The sequence below is a fragment of the Chelonoidis abingdonii genome, chromosome 5, assembly GCF_003597395.2.
Source record: "Chelonoidis abingdonii isolate Lonesome George chromosome 5, CheloAbing_2.0, whole genome shotgun sequence".
NCBI classification, from domain to species: domain Eukaryota; kingdom Metazoa; phylum Chordata; order Testudines; family Testudinidae; genus Chelonoidis; species Chelonoidis abingdonii.
In genome coordinates, this window is record NC_133773.1 from 114,451,125 (window position 1) to 114,464,151 (window position 13,027).

Consider the following 13,027-nt stretch of genomic DNA (forward strand, 5'->3'; position numbering starts at 1 on the left):
TCTATGCTGATCATGGAAACTGAACAAGACACTTAGGGCTGGTCTACACTACGGGATAAAATCGATTTTAGATATGCAATTTCAGCTACGTGAAGTCGAATATCTAAAATCGATTTACTCACCCGTCTTCACCGCGCGGGATCGATGTCTGCGGCTCACCATGTCGATTCCGGAACTCCGTTGGGGTTGGTGGAGTTCCAGAATCGATATAAGCGCGCTCAGGGATCGATATATCCTATCTAGATTAGACGCGATATATCGATCCCAGAGCAATCGATTTTAACTCGCCGATACGGCGCGTAGTCTAGACGTGGCCTTTGATGACTCTGTAATTAATGTAAGGAGAGACACTTCAGGACTGCAGTATCTATTCTTGAGTAAACTGTTATGGCTATGCAGAATGCATGGAAGCAGCCTTGAAAAGACACAACAGAGTGTGAATCCTGAAAATAAGCCGTGAGAAAGTGTATGTGATTTCTTCAGCTGAAATTCCCTCCTGCCCTCACATGGAAATCCTTACCACAATTCAGTTCTGCTGGAAGCTTCATCAAGGGTCAAGGATAACAGTTTCTAATGGGTTGTTTGTAGGAGACTTGCATTGAATGGTTTTTCCACATAAAAGTTGCTTGCAAAGTGATGAGATATGATGTCATAATATTGATTCATAAGTGTATTTTCTAAAATGCAGAAATTAGTAACCGAACTCCATTATATCTATTAATATGCATTTTCTGCCAATGCTTTTGCAGTCCTTTGCTAAGGGACAATGTGATCTAGTTCTGGACTGGCTTTCAGTCAAGACCATTATTTTAAGCTCTCTTACTGATTTATTCTGTGACCTTAGCCAGATCACTTCCCTCCTCTGTGTCTGTTTCATCATGCAGCAGCACTTGGATACTACAGTGATGGGTGCAACAGAAAACCCTAATTTAAACAGGCAGATAGATTTAAAATGGCAACAAGGAGACTAAACTTTCTTTGCAAAAAACTGTGATGATTCTTGGATGAAAAGTGCCATTCAAGTGCTTAAATATTATTATTAGCTTTCATAGAACTATATAGACTCCTATGATCTGCCTCTGTTCATGTTCCTGAAACATATTGTCCATACCTCTTCCACTCTACTGAGATACTTTCTTTCCTTCTTCTATAACGTATACTCTGGGCATGGTCCTGCACGTTTGTAATTGTTTTATTTACTTTTAGGAGGTTCAGATACAGTTAGAGGAATTAAGAAAGAATGCTGAGAATGAAATAAAGCAGCTAGAGAAGGAGAAAGAAACCCTAAGTAGGAAACTTCAGGACTCTTCACTTGAGGTATGTGGGCATAAATCCACCTGATATTAAAAGGACTCTTAATTTTTCTTCTGATTCGGAAGGTTCTTAATAAGATTCATAATCCTTGCTGTCTGTGATATCCTTCAAGGAAATTTGCAAAGACTATAGGTAGAAATATCAGAAATTATTATTTTAAATGTCAACAAAGATTTTAACAAAATGATATTAATTTTCACTGAGCTTCATATAGGCTTACTCCTTTTTGTTTGTTTGTTTGTTTTTTGTTCCATAGCTCTCTAATGAGAAATTTGACTTAATGAAGGCTTGGACTATGTGCCCATGCAAGAGGGAATAAGAACCTTACTAGCTCCCCTATATGGGCTCCCCCAGATCTTGAATCCAGGTGCCTAGAAGTGAGGCTGCTTGCCTGCTTACTCGTTCCATGGAGCACATGGCGGAGAGAGGAAAGGAATGGATGGAACTTTGGCTCTATCCTCCATGCTGACTAGCCGGAGTAGCTCAGGTAGCATGGGATAGATAGTAATTTACTGCTGGTATAGGGCAGCAATTAGTTGCACTCCACTCCCAGGAAAGAAAAGGATGCAGGGGAGGAATTGTGACCCAGAGGTGTGTCTCTGAGTCACAATGTCTCCCAGGGTGCTGCAGCTTACACACCAGGCCTTGCTAAGGGCAGTGCTAAATCACAGTGTATCCCTAATTCATTTTTAGCGTGAAAGTGTCTATTCTAATACAGAATCCAGCTGAAAAATAAGTCTGAGACATGTTAAAATCCTGATTATTCCTTTGTAGCACTTGTTGTGGATAGTCTATGGGCTAAATTAATATGCATTCTCCAAATAAGTATGTTTGTCAAAATGTTTTCCTATGGAGTATAATGACTGAAGGTTCGATGAATAATTTGCCTGTCAAAATAAAAACAGAACCCTGACGAAAGCACTTCTTTACCCGGGGAAACAGTACACCTGTAAGAATGCTGACAATTGTGAATTTTGATCTACATTAATCTGGAATGCATTTTTATCTTCTCCCAGCTTTTTCCCTTGCAACAGCCAGGTCTCTTAGGGAAATGTTACCTGTTTTAAAACTTTCCATACATAATATTTCCTTTTCATATGCTGCTGAGAGATTTTTGCTGGTGAGCATTTTTAACATTTTATCTCATGGGAAACAAGTTATCAGAGGTCAGGAAATTCCTTGTTCTCATCATATTACAAGTGAATTCAGTGCAATGGTGAAACGCACTGATGATGCTCAACACCATATTTGCTTTTCCATCTCATTACATTTGATGTCCTGCCCAGAATAACAAATTAACTGACCTGTAACTTGCTTCTCTGGGATTGCATTAAAGATAAGCAGATGGGTTTTGGGGATGGGGAAGTTTTCATCTATTGTTGTTGTTGTTCTCGCCTGCCAACCTAGGTTTTAAGGCTTGAAGATTTTATCAGGCAAAATCAGGATATTCCCAGATACAAAGAATTTCTTCAATCTCACTCCAGAAAAACTCCTGAGAGGCAACAGGAATCAGATAGCCCACACTGTGAAACTAGCGAGGTACAGGTAGGCACTGTTGACTTTATGTTGCAATTTAGGTTTCCCATCACCTTGTATCCTCCATTTCACCACTTCTAAATCATTTCACTTCCAACAGAGGGGGTGGGCAAGTGGGAGCATTAATGACTCCACTTGCTGCCAATCAAAACATTCTGTCTCAGCTAGTACTTACAGACTCAAGGTGGTCATAATAAACTCTCTCTTCTTGATTTACTATAATTCAGTGTACAAAGACACAGAAAACATGGAGTTCCATTGCGCTGAATGAAGGGGAATTGCACATTCCAACATCAAACAGTTGTCTTTTGGGCCTTCTACTTATTTCCTACTGTTATGAACTGAGAATATAACTGTAATCTGAACTCCATCTAAATCCTTTTTGCTTCAGTTTCTCTCTGTTTGCCTCTTGGCCACAGTACCCCTGTAAAAAGACTGCCTGTGGATGATGCATATATTTTGATATATTTCAGATGGTCTTTTTGTGGCTTCCAGGGTGTCTGATGCAATATAATGCATCTTTTAGGAAGCCAGAAGTCACAGAACTCTTTGTGCCTTTCTGTCATCCTGCAAAGATACACGTATTTTTAGTACATTCAGAGTTGAGAGGTTCTTCCTTACCATGAAATAATGTCACTCTCAAACAATGCTTGAATATTATAGTGATAAGTGTTAATTGCTTTTGGAAACCATCTGTTGTCATAATAATTCTGTGCATTCATAGAGTACCTTCCATGCAAAGATCTCAAAGCACTTTATAAACAATAATTATTTAAGATGTACCTGAAAATAAATATTATGTCCACATTTTACTGATGGGGAAACCGAAGCAGAGAGCCATTAAGTGACTTTCTCAAGGTCACAGAGGAAGTCTTACTGGCAATACAGGGAATGTAACCTAGGTCTCCTGATCTTCAGTCCTGTGGTGTAGCTATGATATCATTGTAATCTCAAGAGACACATAAGAAAGGCTATACTGGGTCAGACCAATGGTCCATCTAGCCCAATATCCTGTCTTCTGACAGTAGTCAATACTTGATGCCTCAAAGGGAATGAACAGAACAGGGCAATCATTGAGTGATCCATTCCCTGTCATCCACTCCTAGCTTCTGGCAGTCAGAGGCTAGGGAAACCCAAAGCATAGGGCTGCATCCCTGACCATCTTGGTTAATAGCCACTGAGCAACATCAACTTCAATATTTTTTTTAATCCAGTTATAGTTTTGGCCTTCACAAAATCCCCTAGGAATGAGTTCCACAGATTGACTGTATGTTGTGTGAAGAAGTTTCATTCACAATGTTGTAAATTCATCCATTAATCTGCAAGTGCTGGCATAGAGAAAGAAATTTCCTATGGAAGGACATGTGGATTCTTGATGACACTCTGTAAATTGCTTGTCTAGAACCATCGAACCATCATTTCTTGGCACAATTGCCCAAGGATTGAGGTCCAATCAATTTCTAATACTACCCTTTCCTATGCACTGAGTATTCACAGCCAGGAGACTACCATGCACTATCTGAACAGTATTGTGTTTTGCTAAAGGCATGATTCCCAGCTGGACATACTGAAATGGCTCAGTTTTGAGCTTCTGCCTTGAAGGTTAAGCAGTGTGCTGTCACTAATCCAGTTCTAACCTGGATAAAATTTCAGACCTAAAAATAGCTGCATAAGGCACAAATGAGAATGCTGTGCAGAGTGGAGGGAAGCATTATAATTAAATCTCATTCTGGATGCTCCTGGAAACACAATATTTATATACCACTGAGATTTTCTAGGTAAACTAAATAAATCAAATTCTTGCCTCTTCTTGCTGTCAGAAGGAAGCACATGGGAAATGGACTAAAATAAAATTCTATAACCTAGGCATATTTGGTCATCTCCTTAAAGCTTTAGGAGCTTCCTCCATATGTGCATATGCAGGAGCTGATATTACAAGGTACATAGCATGGAAGGGCAGGAACCATCTTTTCATGTTATACGCATGGACAGCACCTATCACAATGGGGTTCCCGGATCCTTGTTCGAGGTACCTGAGGTGCTACCAGAGTACACATAATAATAATGGCAATGTGGTAACCGATCTTGGTTTCCCCTTTTAGGAATTGCCCTGAGTATTGATGGGGCGAACCTGTAACCTTAAATGAACCTGAAATAACTTTGGAGCCGGCAAAACAACAGCACATGGTAACACTATGTCACTATGTTGTGGTGTTTTGTCTAACATGGTGCCATTTCAAAGCAATATCATCATATTGCGAGTGAAATGTTGCAACATCATGGTACCCAAATTTGTCTCACTGACAGGGATGAAAGTAACTTAAAAGTCTTACCTGGCCTGGAAGGGGTGTGGCCTCAACCAGAAGGGGCAGAGCTGGGGGTTCAGCCTTCCCGATCCAGCCCTTCAGCGTTGCCTGGCCCACATTGCCCAGGGCTCCAGTGGTGATTTAAAGGGCTCGGGGCTCCAGCGGCTGCTGCAGTAGCAGCATCTGGGAGCCCCCTGTGCCCTTTTAAATCGCATGTGGGGGATGGGAACAGTGACATTAAAGCCAGCAGGGCCGCCAATGGGGGGAGAAGGGGAGGGGCAAAAGGGTTAGCGATGTCAAAGCATTGCCACGGCAGCGCTTTAACATCGGCTGTGTACGGGCCTGTACCAGCAGCCACTTCTTACCGATACCCCGTACTGGCGCGTAGTGGCTCACTTTCCCCTCCTCTCACTGAACACATTCTCAAATGTGGCAATTCTAATAATTCTAATCAGAAGGCAGTTTTAAGTCTTGCAAATGAATGCAGCCCCTTACAATAGGGATAGCAACAAGAACATCAAATTTTCTCTGTAATCAGATAGCTAGAACAATAATCCAAATGCTTCTCTTTGATTCCAAGAGCAGAGCTCATTCCCGATATTTAACTCTTCTTACAGGCACCAGAGAGAAGGAATGTCCAGGAATTAGGGCTTTAGCTAGGACTTAGGAAATCCAAGTTCAATTTCCTACTCCACCACAGACTTCCTGTATGATCTAGGGCAAATTGATTAATCTCTCTGTGTCTTAGTTCACCATCTGTAAAATGGGGATAATAGTACTTTCCTCCTTCACAGGAGTGTTGTGAGGATAAGTACATTAAAGATTGTGAGGTATTATGATAAGGTGATGGGGATGATATAAGCCACTTAGAAAGATACAAATCTTTCACTGGTGTCTAGCTGTCTAATTTATTCATACAAGGCATTTCTAATGCCTCCATAACCTTGGTAGATAGAGATATCCACATGTGAACAGAGAGAGCAGAATATGGATTGAAAGAAATAAACCCATTCTTCTCAACAAAGAGATCCTAGTTATGGTTAGAAAAGTAAAATATTTTTAAAGTTTTATAATTCATATTCTTTCTATACCACACTGGATGTTTTATCAGTCATTTTCTCTTTTTTGTGGGAGGGTAGGGGGAGAAGGTTGGGAGGCAAAGTCAGCTGTTCTTAGAAGGCCAAGTGCAAGCATACTGTGAGAAAAATACCTTAATATTGGTGGGAAAATGATATTAATAAAACTATTTTGTTAGGTCATTGGCTAGGCCATTACAAAGTTGTCTGTGTCTTTATGGAATATTAAGATATGTTAATATTAAGTATGTTACAGTCAGGGTGTTGGAAAATATAACAGTACATGTTATGATTAGCTATTTATGACACAAAATATCCAAGCTAATCAAAGAAATTCCATGAGGTTTCTATCACCATGGAGACAAGCCAAATGTCAGGAAGTTACCCCTCCTTAGTCAGAAAACTGTGTTCATTACCTCTAAGTGTCTCATCTAGACCAAATACCTCCCACTTACATAAATATTGGTTTGATACAAATGTCGTCCTTATCTCAAGACAAACAATGTAAAACATTCACATTTTAGGAAGAGACCTGCTTGTGAAATGGAATGTAGGGTTGAATTACCACAGTGATAAATCTGGGGCTAAAGTGGGCTTTTTCACCCTCTGAAGAGAAAATTCTAAGTAAATCCACACAACAAAGTCTATAAATATCTTTCATGAAATGAATTTTTTAATTACCCTAAAATCGTCATTCAGAAAAGTTTATAGGGAACGTGTGTGTACTTGGAAATGTTTTAAACCTTTTGTTTATTTCTTAAATGAAATGTCAGACAACTTTGTGAAATGCATGTTTGCAAATATGTTAGCTAAATAATAATAATATATAGAAATATACCTATCTTATAGAACTTGAAGGGAAGGGTCATTGAGTCCAGCCTCTTTCTTCACTAGCAAGACCAAGTACTTATTTTGCCCTAGATCACTAAGTGGCCCCATCAGGGATGGAACTCACAACCCTGGGTTTAACAGGCCAATGCTCAAACCACTGAGCTATCCCTCCCCCCCGTGTTAATATCATAGCTTTATAAATGGTAAAATGCTTTATGTACACACATGGGATCTAGTGATCTTGCTTATCTAATTATGTAAGAAGACATTTAAGTGTAGAATATTTATATTAATGGAGAATTAATTAATTAATTAATTCCTCGCAGTGGTCAAATAACTCCCTCGGGAAGACACAAAGAATCATCTCTCCAAAAATTGTTATAAAGAATTAATAATTCATTAAATAACTATTTAAGCAAAAGGCTTTCTGCGAATTATTTAATTTAAAAAAAAACTGTTTTGGGAGCCAAACATTTGTATATAAAATATAGGAGTGTTTTGGATGCTTTAAAAATGGAATTTCATTTCCTGACAAACTCTAATAAAATAGAAGAAATATCTCAGAAAGTGAACTGAATAAAAAGAGAGAGTTAAAACTAACTTTAAAAGTTAGAATATCAGGGTTCAAAGGAGGTCATTTAGTCCAACCCCTCGCTCAAAGCAGAACTAATCCCCAGACAGATTTTTACCTCAGTTCCCTAAATGCCCACCTTGAAGATTGAACTCACAACCGGGGGTTTAGCAGGCCAAGCTCAAACCACTGAGGCCTGGTCTACACTATATGTTTAGACTGATTTTAGCAGTGTTAAACCGATTTAACGCTGCACCCGTCCACACAACGAGACCCTTTATATCGATATAAAGGGCTCTTTAAACCGGTGTCTGTACTCCTCCCCGACGAGAGGAGTAGCGCTGAAATCGGTATTACGATATCAGATTAGGGTTAGTGTGGCCGCAAATCAATAGTATTGGCCTCTGGGCGGTATCCCACAATGCACCATTGTGACTGTTTTGGACAGCAATCCAAACTCAGATGCAGTGGCCAGGTAGACAGGAAAAGCCTCGCGAACTTTTGAATTTTCCTGTTTGCCCAGCGTGGAGCTCTGATCAGCACGGGTGGCGATGCAGTCCCAAATCCAAAAAGAGCTCCAGCATGGACCGTACGGGAGATACTGGATCTGATCGCTGTATGGGGAGACAAATCTGTTCTATCACAGCTCCGTTACAGAAGACGAAATGAGAAAGCATTTGAAAAAAATCTCCAGGCTATGATAGACAGAGGCCACAGCACAGTGCTGTGTGACAAGCGTAACGGAAAGCCAAAGAATCAAATGGACGCTCATGGAGGGAGGGAGGGAGGGGGTACTGAGGACTCCAGCTATCCCACAGTCCCCGCAGTCTCCGAAAAGTATTTGCATTCTGGCTGAGCTCCCAATGCCTGTAGGGTCAAACACATTGTCCGGGTGTTCAGGGTATATGTCTTCAATTTACCCCCCCCTCCCCCCCCCATGAAAGAAAAGGGAAAAAAATGTTTCTTGAACTTTTTTATTATGTCACCCTATGTCTACTGCATGCTGCTGGTAGAAAGCGTGGTGCTGCGGCATGTCTGAATAGCAGCATCCTCTCCCTCCCTCCCCCCCTCCCGGTGGCAGACGGTACAATATGACTGCTATCCATTGTCATCATCAGCCGTGAGTGCTCCTCTGCTGGCCTCAGGTGAGGTCGGCCGGGGGGCACCTGGGTAAAATAGGAATGACTCCTGCGTCATTCCCAGGTAGATGGTACAGAACGGCTGGTAACCGTCCTCATCATAGCAACTGGGGGCTGAGTTCCATCAGCCCCCCCCTTCCATGTCAAAGAAAGATTCTGTACTGCCTGGACTATCATAGCAGCGGGAGCTGGGCTCCTCTCCCCCCACCTTTAATGTCCTGCCCTGGGACTATCATAGCAGCTGGAGGCTGCCTCCCCCTCATTTTATCTCACTAAAAGTCAGTGCTTCTTATTCCTGCATTCTTTGTTTACTTCATCCCACACAAATGGGGACACTGCCATGGTAGCCCAGAAAGGTTGGGGAGAAGGGAATCAACCGGCGGGTTGTTGCAGGGCACCCCCCATGAATGGCATGCAGCTCATTTTTGTGGATCTGAACGGAGTGGCTGTGCTCTCTGGTTCTCTGATACACTGGTTCTCTAGTACACTTGCCCCCTATTCTAGGCAGGACTGACTCTATTTTAGATAAACCATAAAGGAGGGATTGACTCGGGACTCATTCCCATTTTTGTCTTTATGCCCTCGCTGACCTCAGCAAAGGCCAGCCAGAGGCACCATGACAGCAACAGACGGTACAGAATAAACTGATAACCGTCATCTCATCACCAGTTTACAATGGCACAGCAGATGGTACAGAACGACTGGTAACCATCTCTGCTACCTTGCAATGGCAATGAATGCTGCTGTGTAGCAGTGCAGTACCGCCTCTGTCAGCGGCATCCAAATACATACGGTGACAGTGAGAAAAGGCCAAATGGGCTCCATGGTTGCCATGCTATGGCATCTGACAGGGCAATCAAGGAAAAAGGGCGCAAATGATTGTCTGCTGTTGCTTTCACGGAAGAAGATGAAAGTGACGACATTTACCCAGAATCACCCACGACACTGTTTTGCACCATCATGCATTGGGATCTCAACCCAGAATTCCAATGAGCGGGGGAGACTAAGGTACATTTGGGATAGCTACGGATAACTACCCACAGTGCAACACTCCGGAAATCGACGCTAGCCTTTGGTGCATGGACGCACACCGCCGAATTAATATGCTGTGCTTAGTGTGGCCGCGTGCACTCAACTTTATACAATCTGTTTTACAAAACTGGTTTAAGTAAAATCGGAATAATCCCGTAGTGTAGACATACCCTGAGCTATCCCTCCCTGTTGTCTGGTGCTGTCCTGCCACAAGAAGAACAAAGGCAATTAGATGCATGTTCAAGAGCTATAGGTGTCACCTAAGCCAATCCGGAAGGCATGGAGCCAGTGAAAGAGTGACAGCAACCGACTTTAAATCTAAACAAACCTGGAAGAGGTATGTTTTCCTACAATTTCATGGAATTAGGAAGGAGAAGAGTATAAAAAACTTTGAAGTGAACACCTCTCACATACACACCCTCTCTGCTACTCTGCTTAAACAGCAAGCACTCCATAACTTATCCTGTCAATCTCTACAAGCAGGCTACAAGAGACATGCAAGAAAAACAGAAGACTCAAGAAGAGAACAAGCCAAGGAAAACCTCCCCAAGAGTTGAATGTGGATTGGTGAGAAAAAGTTAACTAAGACACTGCCAAGAGATTAAATTTAAAAACTCTTGTAGTGATTTTATTGGAACATTGAAATTCAACTGTAACTTTAAAATATGAACAGTTTCTCTGGTTAATCACCAGATGGTTAGACTATATATTCCTGGAGAGGAGACAAGGGCTAAACATTGGTAAACCCAGAAATAAGTGGACTTAATTGGATTTTAGATTCTTTATATTGTGTGACAGGGTCAGGCCGGATGACTACAAGAGAGTGGTCAAAGGTAGATACATTAGCTCCAGGTTCAGCAGGTCCTTTTCCTGGGTAAGATAACAGGGACTATTCCAGGACACTCAGGAACTTTCTAGAACTAATTAAGGCAGGCAGGCTAATTAGGACACCAGTTGGGAAGTTACTAGAATTAATTAAGGCTAATCAGGACACCTGGTATAAAAAGGCTCTCACTCCAGTTAGTGGTGTGTGTAAGGAGCTGGGAGTGAGAGGATGTGCTGCTGGAGGACTGAGGAGTACACAGGTTAACAGACATCAGGAGGAAGGTCCTGTGGTGAGGACAAAGAAGGTGTTGGGAGAAGGCCATGGAGAAGTAGCCCAGGGAACTGTAGCTGTTCCAGAAAGCATTATAGACAGCTGTAATCCACAGGGCCCTGGGCTGGAACCTGGGGTAGAGGGTGGGCCTGGGTTCCCCCCAAAACCTCCCAACTCCTGATCCAACACAGGAAAGATCTCTGAGGCTAGCAAAATCTGCTAATAAGTGCAGGACTCACCAAGGTAGAGGAGGAACTTTATCACAATTGGTTAACTGGCCTAATTTAAGATGACTCTTTAAATGGCTTCTTCTAAGTAACTCTCTTTGTTTTAATAGTATTCAGTTAAGTTTGCCTACTTTCTCATGTATAAACCTGCTGGTGGTTATTATTAACTAAACAGGATCTACCTGCTTATAAACAAATTATTTTGTCCAACTATAGGCAGTTCAAGTATGAATGAATTTACAATAATTTTGGGAAATGAAACAATATACTTTAGGATTAATTTACCAGATTAAGAACACCTAAGAGTTCACTCTCAATGGTATTGCTGCCAGAACTCTGTACAGAGAGGCACACAGATACGATTGTAATGGAAGTAACCAGTTCATTATTTGTGGTGTTTTGTTTAATGTTTTCTTTGCCTTTCTTTAATAATAAAATAGCCATTGCTAAAAATTGTGATTATTTTGCCTGATCTCAATTATAGTGTCCCTTAAAAGAATGCCTGTGACTAAAATAGTGGGAGTCACACCCCTGAGATGATAATAAGAGAAACAATTAGGGTAAGTCTACACTACCTGCTAGATTGGCGGATGGCGATTGATCTATCTGGGATCGATTTATCGTGTGTAGTGTAGACACAATAAATCGATCCCCAATTGCTCTCCCGTCAACTGCTGAACTCTAGCAGTGCGAGATGCGGAAACAAAGTTGATGGGGGAGCTGTGGCCGTCAATCCAGTGCCACGAGGATGCAAAGTAAGTAATTTTAATTTGATCCAAAATACGTTGACTTCAGCTACACTATTCTCGTAGCTGAAGTTGCGTATCTTAGATTGATCCCCACACACACATCCCGTGTAGACCAGGCCTAAGAGCTGGCCTGCCATTTCTTGTTTCTCTAAACTTAAAATTACTTGGTATCCCACAATTTAAATTTACCCTCTTTACTTCACGATACTATTGAAATTTGAAAATAATTCAGCAGCACATAGTAAACATACTGCTACTTGCTGTTGGAGCTGTGGAAAAGAGATTTGATGCATCTTTTGATCCCTTAACACAAAGTCTTGTTGGATGGAAGTGTATGAATTATGGTATTAGGTCTACAACAGACTGTGCTTTCAAGAGGCTTTTTTTTGCAGTAGGATGGTATAAAATGCAAAGTCACACAAGCTGTTGCTGTTATTATTGTCTATGAATGCTAAATAAAATGAGTCAGATATTCAGCTGATGTAAATTGGCATAGCTCTATTGACTTTCAGTAGAGCTATGCCAATTTAAACCACCTGAGGGTCTGGCCAGATATTTTGAAGCAATGCAATGCAAGACTGCAAAAAGGGTGAATGTAGCAAAATGATCGGGAGAGAGGGCATGCATTGATGAATCTTGAAACCCCTTTTCATGGCTTGAAAGATAAGAAGAAAGTTTAGTGGGATGTGGCCTTTGTTTCTGGACCTCTATCTAAGATATTAGAAATAGTGGGGTGCATAACGTATTCCTAAGAAGAAATATTAGGGTTTGTATCCCTATCCTATTTGTATAGCTCCAACTCCCTTTCTACAAAATAAAATATTTGAAATAGGAAATCCTTTTTCCATCTAATTTCTCTTCATCCATTATTCTCTGTGACTCTGCAGATTTACTGCTCAATCTGTTCCTAGTCAGTGTGAACTTAATATTACCAATGTTTTGAACCATTAGTTCCTCTCTTAGAGCTTTCTAACCTGGTAAGCCCAGTTGGAGTTCAGATGTCCCTCTTCTTTTCTTCATACTTATTTGATTCACAAAAGGAAAAAGCACCTTGGGTTTTTAACTGGAAAATACAAAGCCTGAATCTGAACACTTCATTTGAAAATTATACTTTGATGCTTCCTTCCAGTGGTATTTGGGCCCAGAAAAA

General features: G+C 41.2%; 1 protein-coding gene and 1 long non-coding RNA gene across 2 annotated transcripts in view; one reads left to right on the forward strand and one right to left on the reverse strand.

Annotated features, from left to right (window-relative positions):
• The window catches only part of FAM184B (family with sequence similarity 184 member B), a 101,302-nt gene that overhangs the window by 51,784 nt on the left and 36,491 nt on the right, over nt 1-13,027 (forward strand). Inside the window, exons 6-7 of the mRNA XM_032800811.2 lie at nt 1,207-1,317; nt 2,722-2,859. Coding sequence (XP_032656702.1) covers nt 1,207-1,317; nt 2,722-2,859 — 249 coding nt within the window. The remainder of the gene's footprint in view (nt 1-1,206; nt 1,318-2,721; nt 2,860-13,027) is intronic.
• The window catches only part of LOC116836838 (uncharacterized), a 36,968-nt gene that overhangs the window by 3,911 nt on the left and 20,030 nt on the right, over nt 1-13,027 (reverse strand). The window lies entirely within an intron of this gene.